This window comes from Somniosus microcephalus, chromosome 8 (genome assembly GCF_052327205.1).
Source record: "Somniosus microcephalus isolate GS21.2 chromosome 8, FLI_Smic_1.0, whole genome shotgun sequence".
Lineage (NCBI taxonomy): Eukaryota > Metazoa > Chordata > Chondrichthyes > Squaliformes > Somniosidae > Somniosus > Somniosus microcephalus.
The window spans coordinates 237,419,323-237,433,695 of NC_140994.1; the positions used below are offsets into that span (position 1 = coordinate 237,419,323).

General features: G+C 45.6%; 1 protein-coding gene across 1 annotated transcript in view; it reads left to right on the forward strand.

The window, feature by feature from the left end:
- fat2 (FAT atypical cadherin 2) overlaps positions 1–14,373 on the forward strand; it is a 113,129-nt gene that overhangs the window by 34,125 nt on the left and 64,631 nt on the right. Inside the window, exons 6-7 of the mRNA XM_085995815.1 lie at positions 7,843–7,982; positions 10,606–10,881. Of these exons, the coding sequence (XP_085851941.1) occupies positions 7,843–7,982; positions 10,606–10,881 (416 nt within the window). The remainder of the gene's footprint in view (positions 1–7,842; positions 7,983–10,605; positions 10,882–14,373) is intronic.

Genomic DNA, 14,373 nt, shown 5'->3' on the forward strand with positions numbered 1-14,373 from the left:
AAGGTGGTACCTCCGACAGTGCAGTACTCCCTCAGTGCTGCATTGAGGTGTCAGCTTAGATTATGTGCTCAAGTCTCTGGAGTGGGATTTGAACCTTCTGATAGAGGCGACAGTGAATCATAGAATCATGCAGCATAGAATGAGGCTATTCGGCCCACCGTGCCTTTGCTGGCTCTTTGAAAGAGCTACCCAATTAGTCCCACTTGTCATAGAGTTATACAGCACAGAAAGAGGCCCTTCGGCCCATCGCGTCCGCGCCGGCCCTCCTTTTTCCCCATAGCCCTGCAAATTTTTCCTTTTCAAGTACTGTATATATACAAATTCCTTTTGAAAGTTACTATTGAATCTGCTTCCACCACCCTTTCAGGCAGTGCATTCCAGATCAGAACAACTTGTTGCTTAAGAAAATGTCTCCTCACCTGGTTCTTTTGCCAATTACCTTAAATCTGTGTCCTCTGGTTACCAACCCTCCTGCCAGTGGAAACAGTTTCTCCTTACTTACTCTGTCAAAACCCTTTTGTAATTTTTGAACACTCAGTGCTGCCACTGAGCTAATGCTAGCACCTTAGAATAGAAGTACTGTACATACATGGCTGTTTAAAAGGTGCAATGGCAACTTTCAGTTTCTAGCTTGAGATCTCCTTGGGAAGTGCAGAAAACCACTAACATGAAAACGCCATTCATGGGCCTGTAGTGACAGGCTGAGTGTTCAACCTTTCATGGGTAGAAAGAAATCGTGGCTGGCGGTGCCTTTCAGCAGTTCCTCTCGGCATCAGTGACCATTTATGTTCTTTGTGCTGCCAGGGGTAGCAGAACTGCCTCATTTATCTTACAGCATTACTGGCTATTACCATCAAAGACAGCACCGTGAGGTAAATGCAACATTCCATGGCATTTTCATTGATTTTTTTCCCCCTAGTGTTTGTTCTAGTTTTCAATATTTATAGAGTCATAGGGGGAGAAATTCGGTATAGCCCCGTTTGGGGCGCTAGTTCTGGCGAAGCGCAAAGCCTAGCACCAGTTGCGATTTAGCGCCACCTGGCGCGATATTGGGTCGTTGCGCCCCTGAGGGTGATTGCGGCGCTAAATCAGGCGCTGCACGAGGCTCTTAAGGTGCTAACCCGGGGGCGCAACCCAATTTAGCGGCGGCGGGGCGCAGCGCAGGTGCTTTCAATAATCACTTTCCCTGAGACACACTGGCGCCGGCCAGCTCTTAAAGGGGCAGGTCAATTGGCATCACCAGACACACTCACTGCCTTGTAGGCCTTCAAAGCGGTGGGAGCCTACCTGTGGCACACCAGCCTAGCAAGAAATGGAAAGGGTGAGGCAGAGAGCGGAATGCCTCACTGATGGGGCATTGGATGCTTTGGTTGGCACAGTGGAATCAAGGCCAAGGAAGATGGTCACAATATGATTTATGTTTTGGACAGTCTCCCGGGTGTGAGAGGCAGTTATGTGTCAGTGTATTAGTTTTGCTTTCTGTTGCCATAGCTTTCTCATGTTTGAAGGAACCACATTTTGTGTAATGAAACACTTTCTTCATTTACAATGGCCATGCCTTCTATTTACATGCATCTTGCCCTTCACAGGCTTGGGGGTATCAGACCGGTTCCATTCCTGTTCTTGGAATGGCAGCAAGCATTCCGTGAGAGGGGCCTAGAAGCTACTTCTGATCAGCCTCTGACGCGCAGCCTGTGAAGAGCCGCTCGCGTAGAAGTTCAGGCCAGCAGGCATCTTCTCAGCCACCGACAGAGATGTCCTGCACCTTATCTGAGGCTGCAGATCTGGCTGAAGCAGCTGGCACAGCTCAGTCACCACCTCCTTTCTAAATCGCAGCCTTCTGACACACTGCTCCTCCGGCATGTTCATGTAGGAAAACTGCTGTCGGAAAACCCTGCCAGCGTAAGGTCTGCTGTGGCGACGTCTGTTGGCCCTCCTCCGTCTGGCCATGCCCGCCCCCCTCTCCCAGCGTCTCAGTGCCCTTTCCAGATGATTCAGCAGCAGGACGTTCCCCTCCAATGCAGCCCCCATAATAAGTGCCCACAGGAAGGTTCCCCGTTGTCAAGGCTCGCCAACAGCAAGGTGATGGTCAGAAGGCTGAAGATTGTCTGCCTGTGCTGGCTCAGTGGTCAACTGGCTCTCAGTGTGTAGCTCAGCAACTCTTTGTAGCTCTCGAGGAAGATGTGCACCAAAAATGGCTTCCGCTTTTAAACAACACCAGTCCCCTTTAAATAACGCTCCTCCAGCCCAAGAGCGACTTGGTAAGGTCCAGGTAAGCTGTCACTATTAGCGCCAGGTGCTACGGAGGGGGGCACCACTGAATTTCCAGTCCAGGGCGCCCAAAAGGCGTTGCACACTCAAATGACATCATAATCGGCCTGCGCCCATGAGCGGGCGCTAAGATTTAGCGCCGGCGCTAAATGCATGCTCAATATGGGGCGAGGCGCTAGGCGCCTTGCGCCCGCCCGGAAATTGGCTAACGCCCCACTTCTCGGCCTCTTTAGGCGTTAATCGGTGGCGCAACCAACCGAAATTCTCCCCCATAGAGTTATACAGCACAGAAAGAGGCCCTTCGGCCCATCGCGTCCGCGCCGGCCATGAAGCCCTGTCTAATCTAATCCCATTTTCCAGCATTTGGTCCGTAGCCTTGTATGCTATGGCATTTCAAGTGCTCATCCAAATGCTTCTTGAATGTTGTGAGGGTTCCTGCCTCTACCACCCTTTCAGGCAGTGAGTTCGAGATTCCAACCACCCTCTGGGTGAAAAAGTTCTTCCTCAAATCCCCTCTAAACCTCCTGCCCCTTACCTTGAATCTATGCCCCCTTGTTATTGACCCCTCTACTAAGGGAAAAAGTTCCTTTCTATCTACCCTATCTATGCCCCTCATAATTTTGTACACCTCAATCAGGTCCCCCCTCAGCCTTCTCTGCTCCAAGGAAAACAACCCCAGCCTGTCCAGTCTTCCTTCATAGCTGAAGCGCTCCAGCCCAGGTAACATCCTGGTGAATCTCCTCTGCACCCTCTCCTAAGCAATCACATCCTTCCTATAGTGTGGCGACCAGAACTGCACACAGTATTCCAGCTGTGGCCTAACCAGCGTTTTGTACAGCTCCATCATAACCTCCCTGCTCTTATATTCTATGCCTCGGCTAATGAAGGCAAGTATCCCATTTGCCTTTTTAACCACCTTATCCACCTGTCTTTGTTGGGCGGATTTTTGGGGGGTAAATATACCTGTGTTTTATCATTGCAGTATGCTCTAAAGGAAACTGAGTCTTGTGGAGGATGGGGGGTTATTTTAGTATGTCTAGTGATGCGTAATGGGTTGCCTGGTCTCCTGAAGCTTTCTTGCTTGCCTCAGGAAGTCAGGGAAGAATTTCCCCGAGTTTTTCCTGAAATTGTTTTTTTGCCTCCCCAGGAGTTAGCATCGTTAGCATTGAGGGAGGGTGGTGCCTAAAGTTAAACTGCCTACTGAATGGAGGGCTCGCCTTCCCTACATTACAGCAGTGACTGCACTTCAAAAAGTACTTCATTGGCTGTAAAGCGCTTTGGGATGTCCGGTGGTCGTGAAAGGCGCTATATAAATGCAAGTCTTTCTTTCTTTCTTTCTTTCTCTCTTTCTTTCTTTTCTTTCTCTCTTTCTTTCTTTCTTCCTTTCTCTCTTTCTTTCTCTCTTTTTCTCTTCCTCTTTCTCTCTCTCTCTTTCTTTCATATGATTTACTCTGGCACACAGGGACTTGTTTGGGACTATGGTGGGGCCAGGGAGCAGTGCCACATTTGCCTGCCCACCTTGAGGTGGACAATTCTTGTACTCAGAGAAACCTTTTGTGACCAAATACTCACACAGAGCTATCGAGTGCCTTATTCTGAGCGGGAAGTTTCTGTCAACACTTATCAATTTTCCCTTGATCCAGTGTATAAATATGTTATCAACCTAATAAGTGACAAAGAATTTTCTACTGCCTTTGAAAGTAGGAACATGAAGGTTGCTTCTTTCAGATACACTGAACCTGCAGATAAACATCTTCCATTTTATGATTGGTTGCACCACTCCTGTTGTGTTTAGGCAACTGTTTGTGCTGTTTGTTTGTGGTTTTTGTGAAGCTCATCAGTCATGTTTGTTTCTTTTCTGAACTGAATTAAATTTAGTTACAGTTGTGCTGAGATCTGAATATTTCTCATGCAACTCATTTATTTATAGCGTGCCAGGTGATGACAGGTTATGAACGCTGAAGATCGATAAGATCTGTGTGGGTGCAGTCTCACAACGTGGGCTCAGAGAGTTGTTAAACTTCAGCAGCCCATTCTGAATGTAGTGGTAGAGGGTCGGGGAGTACCCACGGTGCAGTGTGCCAATGATCGTCATGGTTACACGAGCATGCTGCACACACCCAAACGCTAAATTGTGCCGCTTTTGCACCAATGGAAAAGCATTTGCGTCTGCTTGTGGTCTCAAGAGTTTCCTGGGGTTATCTCAAGGGGGCTGGAATATAAAGAGAGTAGAAGATATGTTACAGTAATATGAAGCTCTGGTTAGACCCTGTTTAGAGTACCGTGTTCAGTTCTGGGCACCGTACCTCAGGAAGGATATATTGGCCTTGGAGAGGGTGCAGCGCAGATTCACCAGAATGATACCGTGGCTAAATGTGTTAAATTGTGAGGGCAGGTTGCAAGACTAGGCTTGTATTCTCTTGAGTATAGAAGATTAAGGGTGATCTAATTGAGATGTTTAAATGATTAAAGGAATTGATTGGGCAGATAGTGAGAAACTATTCCCTCTGGTGGGGGAGTCCAGAAAAAAAGGGCATAACCTTAAAATTAGAGCTGGCCATTCAGGGGTGATGTCAGGAAGCACTTCTTGACACAAAGAGTAGTGGAAATCTGTAACTCTCTCCAGGAAAAATCTGTTGAGGCGGGGTCAATTGAAAATTTCAAGACAGAGAGTGATAGATTTTTTGTTAGGCAAGGGTATTAAGGGATACTGAACCAAGGCGGGCAGATGGAGTTAAGGTACAGATCAGCCATGATCTAATTGAATGGGCTTGAGAGACTGAAAGGCCAACTCCTGTTCCTATGTTTCTAGGTCAGCTCATTTGCCTATATATTAGAGGAGGTTTGGTGTAAAATTGGTGCGTGAAAATTCTGGTTAAAAGGACAGTTATGGCTGAACACTGGGGCACACTGGGGCACTCATGTAGGGGCAAGGGTGGCTGATGTCTTATGCTGAAGGATGGGTGGTAGATTGAATGAATGTCCCTTTATTTGAAAGTGGCAGAGGAGCAGGTAAAGCTCTAGTGTCAAAAGTGAAGACTTGAGCGATGAAATATGCTTTCATGCCCCTTGCAGCAGTCACTGAGGGGTCCTCCAGAATTCAGGTGATCGTGATGCTCAACTGCATGTAGTTCTGACTGCAACAGATCCAGAGCTTCTTGCTGGTATTGTCAAACTCCAGCCCTTTTTGTATGGTGAAGTTGTAAAGGGCACAGCAGGCTACAAATATGCGTGACATGATCTGGTGCATACTGCAGAATGCTTTCTGATCTGTCCAGGCAATGAAAGTGTGCCTTTAAAACCTGGATGTTCCTCTTGATAACCATTCTGGTAGTGCTCTTGTTTTTCAAACTCCTCTCCTGCCCCGCCCCGCCCGAGCAATGCTGTATGCCAAGGCTACACAGCTTGGCATCCAGAATTGCCAAGGGCATAAATTAGTACAATATGTTGTATAATGTATTTTTCCCATTTAAATATTGTTATATAAAAGGCTTGCCAATTTGTCAGCAGGCGTGTTATTAACCCAACCCTGAGAGTTCCTGAGACTTCTGATGGGTTCGGAAAGGGGCATCCGGAGTCCGTTCCAAGTTCCAGCCCTTTCCAGTGTACCCAAAAACCCCGGCCCCAGCCGCAGAGATTTCAGGGCTTTGGAAAGCAAAGGGACTTCCTCACTTTACTCTATCCAATTTTCTCCTATCATTTCCTGGAAGCAATTTAAGGTAATTGGCAGAAAATCTAGGGGGTGAAAGAGGCGATTTTTTTTTTTTGCGCAGTGTGTTGTTACGATCTGGAATGCCCTGCCTGAAAGAGTGGTGGAAGCAGATTTAGTAGTAGCTTTCAAAAAGGAATTTGACATATACGTGAAAAGGAGTAATCGGCAAGGTTGTGGGGAAAGGGGAGGGGCGTGGAACTAATTGGATAGCTCCTTCAAAGAGTCGACACAGACACAATAGTCTGATGGCCTCCTTCTGTGCAGTATGATTCTACGATTGTAAACACTGATTTACGCTGTCATTCTCCATATGTGAGCCTATGGAAGTGGGCATTGGCTAAGAGTGCCAACATTGTAGGAGGGAGCATCAAATCCTCACTGAACAACCGCTCATGCAAACGTTCCAGCAGAGGTTACTGAATATCAATCAGGAGCGGGAGCCCCGGCTGACTTTTGCTGTTTCCCAATCCGGCAGGCTGAGGCCAGTTGTAGCATCTCAGCACGATCTGGAGCGTGAACCTGGTGCCTTCCTGGTTGTGCCATCTGGTTCCAACTAAGCAGCGCATTTACCAAATTAGCCATTGGAGGCACAACAAGCTCTCTCCGTCGACTGGGTGTTTAGTGACTGCGTCTCTGTATTGGTGAAGATGCTTCACACACTGAGGAGACAGTGGCACAAATTGTGTACAAGATGTAAAGCGAGCAATGATATATCTGTTCAGTGTACAGAAATGAAAACGTATGGACGGTCGATAGAAGAACATTTGCCGTGAGCCTAGAGTACACCATTATTCCCTCTCAATGTCATTCAATTCATGGTGTTACCATCTGGGATCTGTCAGGACCTCCATTCCCACTGGGTAATCCATCTGCTCATCACACTGTGCGTTCTTTCACTTGGCTATAGATGTAATAAGTCCCCTGTTGCTCAGAGTTTACATTTAGATGTCATTTTATTATGTCGTTAACTAATCACGCGACCTGCTTTTTCTTTGCTGTCGGCTGGAAAGAATTTATTTTGTCGTTTTTCACAGTACTGAATGTCCCAAATGAGAATAATATTTTTATGAAAGTGTTTAACACAAGGTTACTGGCTGTGCTGTTTTAGAGGGACTGTAAACAGTATACAATCATTTCTATGGCACTGCTGTTAAGATCAAACAAGAGTCTGAATAGCACTGATTTGTGGATGAATAACACAGGAAGGGTAGCTTCCTGTCATTTCAGTTAAATAATGGGCGTTTCAACTGAAAATTCCATTTGCATTTCAGAGGAACTGGCTAGATTCAGTCAAATGATAATACAACTAGCGTGAGTTTGCGAGACACTTTCCTTAGATAATCTAACAAGGATATAGTACAAGATGGAATCAGATATAAGAATGTGCTTTATTGTATTTAAACTGACAAGAAAACTTGCCGGAGTCAAAATACTAAACTATGAGACAGCCATTCTGCATTAACAAGGTCCCACAAGCAGCAGCGAGATCTGGGGGTTTTTTTGGCTTAGGGAGGAATAGTGGTCAAGGAATTGAGCGAGCTCCCTGCTTCATTCTTCAAATAGATCCACAAGACCTTTACCTTCCACCAGAACAGGCAGAAATATCTTGGCTTAACGTTTCACCTGGTTAGAGAGCGTCCACTACAGTACAAATTGTGCTTGGGCCATTGGAAAGCACACGCCCAATAAGCAAAATGGCCTTTTCTTGTTCTACGCTTTCTTATGTTCTGAAAAGGCTGTTTTGATTTTTGATGTACAATACAAAAGTATATTATTGGGAGAGGTTTCCTTGTCTGGTATTGAATCCGGGGTAAATGTCTTTCAGGCTGGCATACTCATCTCTTCTTACTCTCTATCAGGTGGGAATGACAACGAGGAGTTTGAAATTGAGAAGAACACTGGCACCATCACCATTGCCAAACCATTAGATGCCAGTCGGACATCAAATTACAACTTGACAGTACAAATGACCAATGGAACAAATGCTGTCACAACTCAGGTAAAATAAATATCAATGTCAGCAGTGTGAATATTTATTTCATTCTTCAGTCCCAATGGGCTCCGTGTGCCAGTAACACATGGGCCACTGCCACCACCTGCCGAAGCCATTTCATAACTCAGCCAGCGGGAGGTGCTTGCTCCTTATTGGAGATAGCTGCAGCGCTAATTTATTGGGGGTGGTCTGGAACACAGCTGTGATGTTTTGCTGCTAAGATGGAGCCGCATTTAACTTAGTCTGTCCCTGCTCAGGAACCCGCTGTGGAGAGGTGATTTAAGTAAGCCCATCCTGAGGTGAATTAGCAGCTCATTGCTGAGGGGGGATTCCTGTAGATTGGGAGCTGCTTATAAATGGCTGCTGCTTTTGGGGAGAGGTCAGGTTGCACAAGGTTAGAAAACCAGCAGCAAGTGGCTGGCTTTATTGTTCCTTTTTTATATAGGTGTAATACTTTAAAGTGTGATATCTGTAGTTTAACAGCAACTTGTATTTATATAGCGCCTTTAACATAGTAAAACGTCCCACGGCGATTCACAGGAGCACTTTTTTACATAGGTAAATAGATGAAATAAATTTATAACTGAAAAATATGTGACAAAGATGACACTATAAAACACTATACAAATGAACAACATATTTACTGTTTGCTCTCACTTTTATCTCATTCACAGTTCTATGTTAATTGCCATTTGTGGTGATACTTTCAATATCAGATATAAATGACATTGCTCCAATCTTAGTCAGGAGGAAACTATATTATGAGAGTGTACAAGATAACTTTCTTGCCCTTATGAAATCCCTGCACAAACCTGTGTTATAAACTATTCTAAAATGTTTCTTTTGCATCTAGCTTGAGTGTGATTTCTAGTCAGTATGACTGAGTACCACACCAGGCATTGCAGTCATCGATTGAGTCACTGAGGATCTTAGTCCTAATCTTTTTTAATCAATTCTGTTAAGATCATCGTGTCACTTAAAGACTGGGTAATGGGCGATCCCCAATGGGTAGATGTACCCATGCGCTATGGCCCTGGCCCTTACAGACCAAGAGGATCCCATATTTGATCCTTGGTCTTTGCTCATTTGGCCTGAGATGTGGTGGGGTGGGTGGGGGCGGGGGGGAGGGTCTGCAGTTATTGCCAGGTTAGTGAGGGGGAGAGAAATCAGACAGGGATTCCTCTACCTGGTTACAATTCAGTGATCTCTGCTGGAAACTAAGTACACATTTGTGAGTATCAGTAGGGGATAGGGTAGACAGTGATGGCCCTCCCCCACCTGCTGATGTTCACTGTCTGGGTTCAAGCACGGAGAATGAAACTGGAGCGATGTATCAGAAGGCTGATGACACCTGAGGGACTGTACTTCAGCCCGAATCCCTGATTCAGAATAGGAGGAGAGAAAATGTAACAGTAAAAATTCTTCAGATGTCCTGGTATTTGTTAAACAACCTCATCCCTGACAATATGGAGTCACTGGACAGGGTATTTTTTCTTTGACAGATTTTTGTTTTCACGGTACCACCTCACGGGCTTTACAAAGACCCAGCTGAAACTTGCTCCATTGAGCTAGATGATTACATCATCTTCCCTTGGTTTGAAAAGGTTCCTGTTCCTATGTCCCATTCAGTTTGTCATACTACACCTTGATATGTAACATAGAAACATAGAAGACAGGAGCAGGAGTAGGCCATTCGGCCCCTCGAGCCTGCTCTGCCATTCAATGAGATCATGGCTGATCATCCAAATTCAGTACCCTGTTCCTGCCTTCTCCCCATATCCCTTGATCCCTTTAGCCTTAAGAAATATATCTAACCCCTTCTTGAATATACGTTTACTGTTTGTCCATTCCGACGAGCTGGTCTATTTCCCTTTACACAGGTGAATTCACCGGCTGGGATTTTTTCTCTCCGGTGGAAGCCCAGCGCATCGTTCATTGGGACGGGACATCCACCTGTCCCCTTGCTCTGCTCTTGATCATATCCGATGAGCTGGGGTCAGGTTATTTAACATACTGTCGGCAGGCTACCAACAGGGCTTGGAAAATGGCTATGGCAGGTTTGGGACAGCTGCTGTGGCATAATATACATATATGCCGTGACCCATGCAATCGAACACACTGTGGCTAAGGCAGACTGTTGAATTTTAAATACCTCCTGCCATTGCCACCCTGTAAGACTGGCATTCCTAGCACCCAGAGTTCCTAGGGCACAAATGGTGGGAAGTGTAACATAGTGACAGTTAAATAGCATTCGGAGGCAGAAGACCTTCAGTCCATCTAGCCCACCTATCCACAGTATTCCTTTGGTGCACTTCAAAATAGTAACAATTCCCATTTATTCCTGTTATGTGTCTTAATTTCAGTGTGCCCCCCTGTATTAGGGTTATTCTACATTCCCCCATCACTAGCAGTAGAAAATCTTGGAAGTGGTGGGGATGGGAGGGAGGGGCACAGGAAGTCGGCAGAGCGGCTCCCTGACTGATTTCCCGTCCTGGTCCAATTGATTTATGCCCTGGAGCCAGCGTAACTCCAGGGGAAAATCCTGCTCACTGTCTCTGCAATGTCCAATAATAACTCTTAATAACTTCCGGTGCAGCACTTTCTAATCACTTTGGTTTTTATATTTTAGGCATACATCAGGGTGATTGACATCAATGAACATCGGCCACAATTTTTAGAGGATAAATATGATCTATGGATTCCTGAAGACACTCCTCGCTTGACAGAGCTCCTCCAGATCAGTGCCCGAGACACGGATGGGAGAAACAAACTGATTTATACGATCCAGAGCAGCGTTGATGTTGACAGCCTAAAGCTGTTTCATCTGGACCCTACCACTGGAGTGCTACTGAATACAGACGAACTAGATTATGAATCAATACACCTGCACACACTCACCATTATGGTAAGTTAAACACATACCATCAAAGTCTAGGCAGTCTTAACGTTTTAAGAGGATTGTGTAGAAAGTCTTCTTATCCAATTTGTTTTTTGTGTGGATTTTGTGCTATCTCGTCACCTATGCTGACAATTTCCTCGGGCCTTTCCCCGCTCCACCGGCAGAGGTTTGGTGGAACCCCCATTTGCACGCGTAAATGGGGGTTGCACCAAACTTTCGCCAAAGTTATGGAGGCGGAGAAGATCCGAGGAAATTCCTGGCTCTATTGCCAGCGTCACGCACTCCCATGTTTAGTCTAGCACAGTTAGATGTTGAGTGAAGCTCCCTCTATCTACCGTCTCCCAACAATATGCCTCAGCCCTGACTTCGGAAAAAAAAACATACAGCACCAGTAGGACATTTTTCTGTTCTCCACAGCCAGCCCACCTGTGGCCTCTCTAAGTTAGATCGGCAATTTAGTTCCAATAGTACAGATATATGGTATATGCCCATTCCCACTGGGAAATGGATTGACCCTGTCCAAACTCATTGGGGGATAAATTCACTATCGCCCCGTTTGGGGCGCTAATTTTTTTAAGTTTGAAAAGCTAGCCTCAGGCGCTCACGATTTCAAACTTTTGAAAAATTCACCATTTACGCTCCAAGAAGGAAGTGGAGCATTAAATCAAGCGCACCATTCCTTCTTGGAGCACAATCAGCAGCAGGCAGGGTGGAGACTTCAGCAGCGCTGCACACTGGGCCGCGCAGCACTGCCGTGTTCAAAGGCTCCTTCCCTCCCTTAAAGGGAAGGGCCATCACTGCAGGCTCTTGCAATATAAAAAGTACCTACCTGGACCACCAAAGGCAGCCGCGATCCTGCGCGATCAGCCCGGCACTCAAGCAGAGTGCCAGGCTGATCGATCGCGGGCAGGAACCCATGAAAAAAACTAAAACAAGAAAGGTAAGTATTCTTTTACTTACCTCGGCCACCTCGCCGTTAATCATCGCCCCCGAAGCGGCCAACCGCCCAATGCACGCCTCCTGCAGCTGTCAGTGTTTTCGACCGGTGCTGCTGCAGGGGGCAAAAGACAATTTCGGGTCTGGGGCGCTACTGGGGCGATGTGCTGGCGATGACGTCACGATCTCCGGGCGAAGGAGATCGGGGCGCAACGTCGTAGTGCCCCTGCAAAACTCCTGCCGAATATGGCGGGAGTCGATGTCAGCGCTGCGCCAGGTCGCAAAGGCACCCAATTTTTCCCCCATTGTATATCGGACCCAATTAAGGCTGGATCGCACAGTGTTATAGCACATTGGGCAAGAGTTGGACTGGGATTCAGACATCGACACTTGTTTAGACAATGCACTGGGAAACCCAAGACTGCACTAGACAATGTTTTCCATTGTACTGAAGCCATTGCTTTTCTATTTCGAGGGACTGTAGAGCCATTTCCAATTCAAGTGAAATTATTTGGATTAGTTCTCTTAACTTGGATTCCATAAAAGTGGCATTGATAGAATCACAGTCTGATTCTGCGGAGGCTGGGGATGAGATTATTATTGAGCTGGAAATAATTTTCCTTTTTCCTGGCAGCATATGGGGAAACCCTGAACTGTGCCAAACTTGTACCATCCACCATATGGTTGCTGTCAATGTTCAAAATGATAAATTGCATTCATTTCCACAGCACTGATAACCTTGCCTTGATATTCAAGGTCATGAAAGTAATAATTCTATAGTTTTCTTTGCCAAGCTTCCTGGTTGTATAGCCTTCTGGTTGCACCGTGCCCAGCCTTCAGGATGACAGATTATTCCACTGAGCACAGTGGGTACTGTGATACAATGTGCTGGCATACCTAACTATCCTTTTAAGCTAAGATGTAGGCTTGAATGCAATGGAGCGATGGAGTGATCTTTCCTCTGTGGCAGCTGTTAAGGTACACGAGTGAGCAATCTGTTAAAGTCAGGGCTGATATTTCCATTCCTGACTCAAGCATCTTGACATTTGCCATCCACCTGGAGTTTGTTTTGAAAAGGACATCTCACATTGTTTTTACAGTAATTACCTCCCTTTTGTTAAATGTAACACAGGAGGTAAGTGAGAGATATATATTTTGCCTTCCACAAAGCATTTGATAAGACCCCTTACAGGAGACCTAGGGAAAAGTAGAAGCTGAAAGCATTTAAGATGAATTTGCAAATTGAATTGTTAGTTGGTTAGATAATAGTAAGCAGAGAGTAAATGCCACTTGTAACAATTCCAATTAATCAACAATATCCAAGTGAATCCCACATATAGTTCAGATCATTTATTGCTGGAATGGCAAATATTGGATGATGAAGCAAAGGCAAGAGACCAGTGGCATTTCCGAGACCCATAGTCACTCAGCAACTGGGCAGAGAAATGGCAAAAGATGAGTTTTAAAAATGTAAATTAATTCATATCAGTACAAAATCAGGCAGCAAATATGATTGCAGATATATTGATAATTAAGATGTCACAGGAAGGATTTGACTAGTTGACCAAACACTGGAGACATCTTGTAAGCAGTTTTCAATCCACATATCCTTTTAAGAGAGAGAAAGAAAGAACTTGCATGTATATTACACTTTTCACGACTTCAGGACATCCCATAGGTTCACCAGATTGATTCCTGGGGTGAGAGGGCTGTCCTGTGATGAGAGATTGAGTAGAATGGGCCTCTACTCTCTGGAGTTTAGAAGAATGAGAGGTGAGCTCATTGAAACATGCAAGATTCTGAAGGGGATTGACAGGGTAGATGCTGAGAGGTTGTTTCCCCTGGCTGGAGTGTCTAGAACCAGGGGGCATAGATAAGGGGTAGGCCATTTAAGATTGAGATGAGGAGGAATTTCTTCACTCAGAGGGTTGTGAATCTTTGGAATTCTCTGCCCCAGAGGGCTGTGAATGCTGAGTCTTTGAGTATATTCAAGGCTGAGATAGATAGATTTTTGGACTCATGGGGAATCAAGGGATTTGGAGATTGGACGGGAAAGTGGAGTTGAGGTCGATGATCAGCCATGATCTTATTGAATGGCGGAGCAGGCCCGAGGGGCCATATGGCCTACTCCTGCTCTTATTTCTTCTGTTCTTATTTCTTATGTTCTTATGTTTTTATGTTCATAGCACTTTGCAGCCAATGAATTACTTTTGAAGTATAATCACTATTGTAATGTAGGAAATGTGGTAGCCAATTTGTGCACAGCAAGCTCCCATGAACAGCAATGTGATAATGACCAGATAATCTGTTTTGGTGATGTTGGTTGTGGGATAATGTTGGCCAAGACACCGGGGAGAACTCCCCTGCTCTTCTTTGAATAGTGTCATGGGATCTTTTACGTCCAACTGAAAGGACAGATGGGGCCTCAGTTTAACGTCTCATCCAAAAGACATCCATGACATTGTTCATGGATTAGTATGGGTTGGTTTCTTAGCTCTGCTCCTCTGGTGGTTAGTGCTCAACCCTCCGAGCGAGCACTGTGATGAGGCCGACGCAATGTCA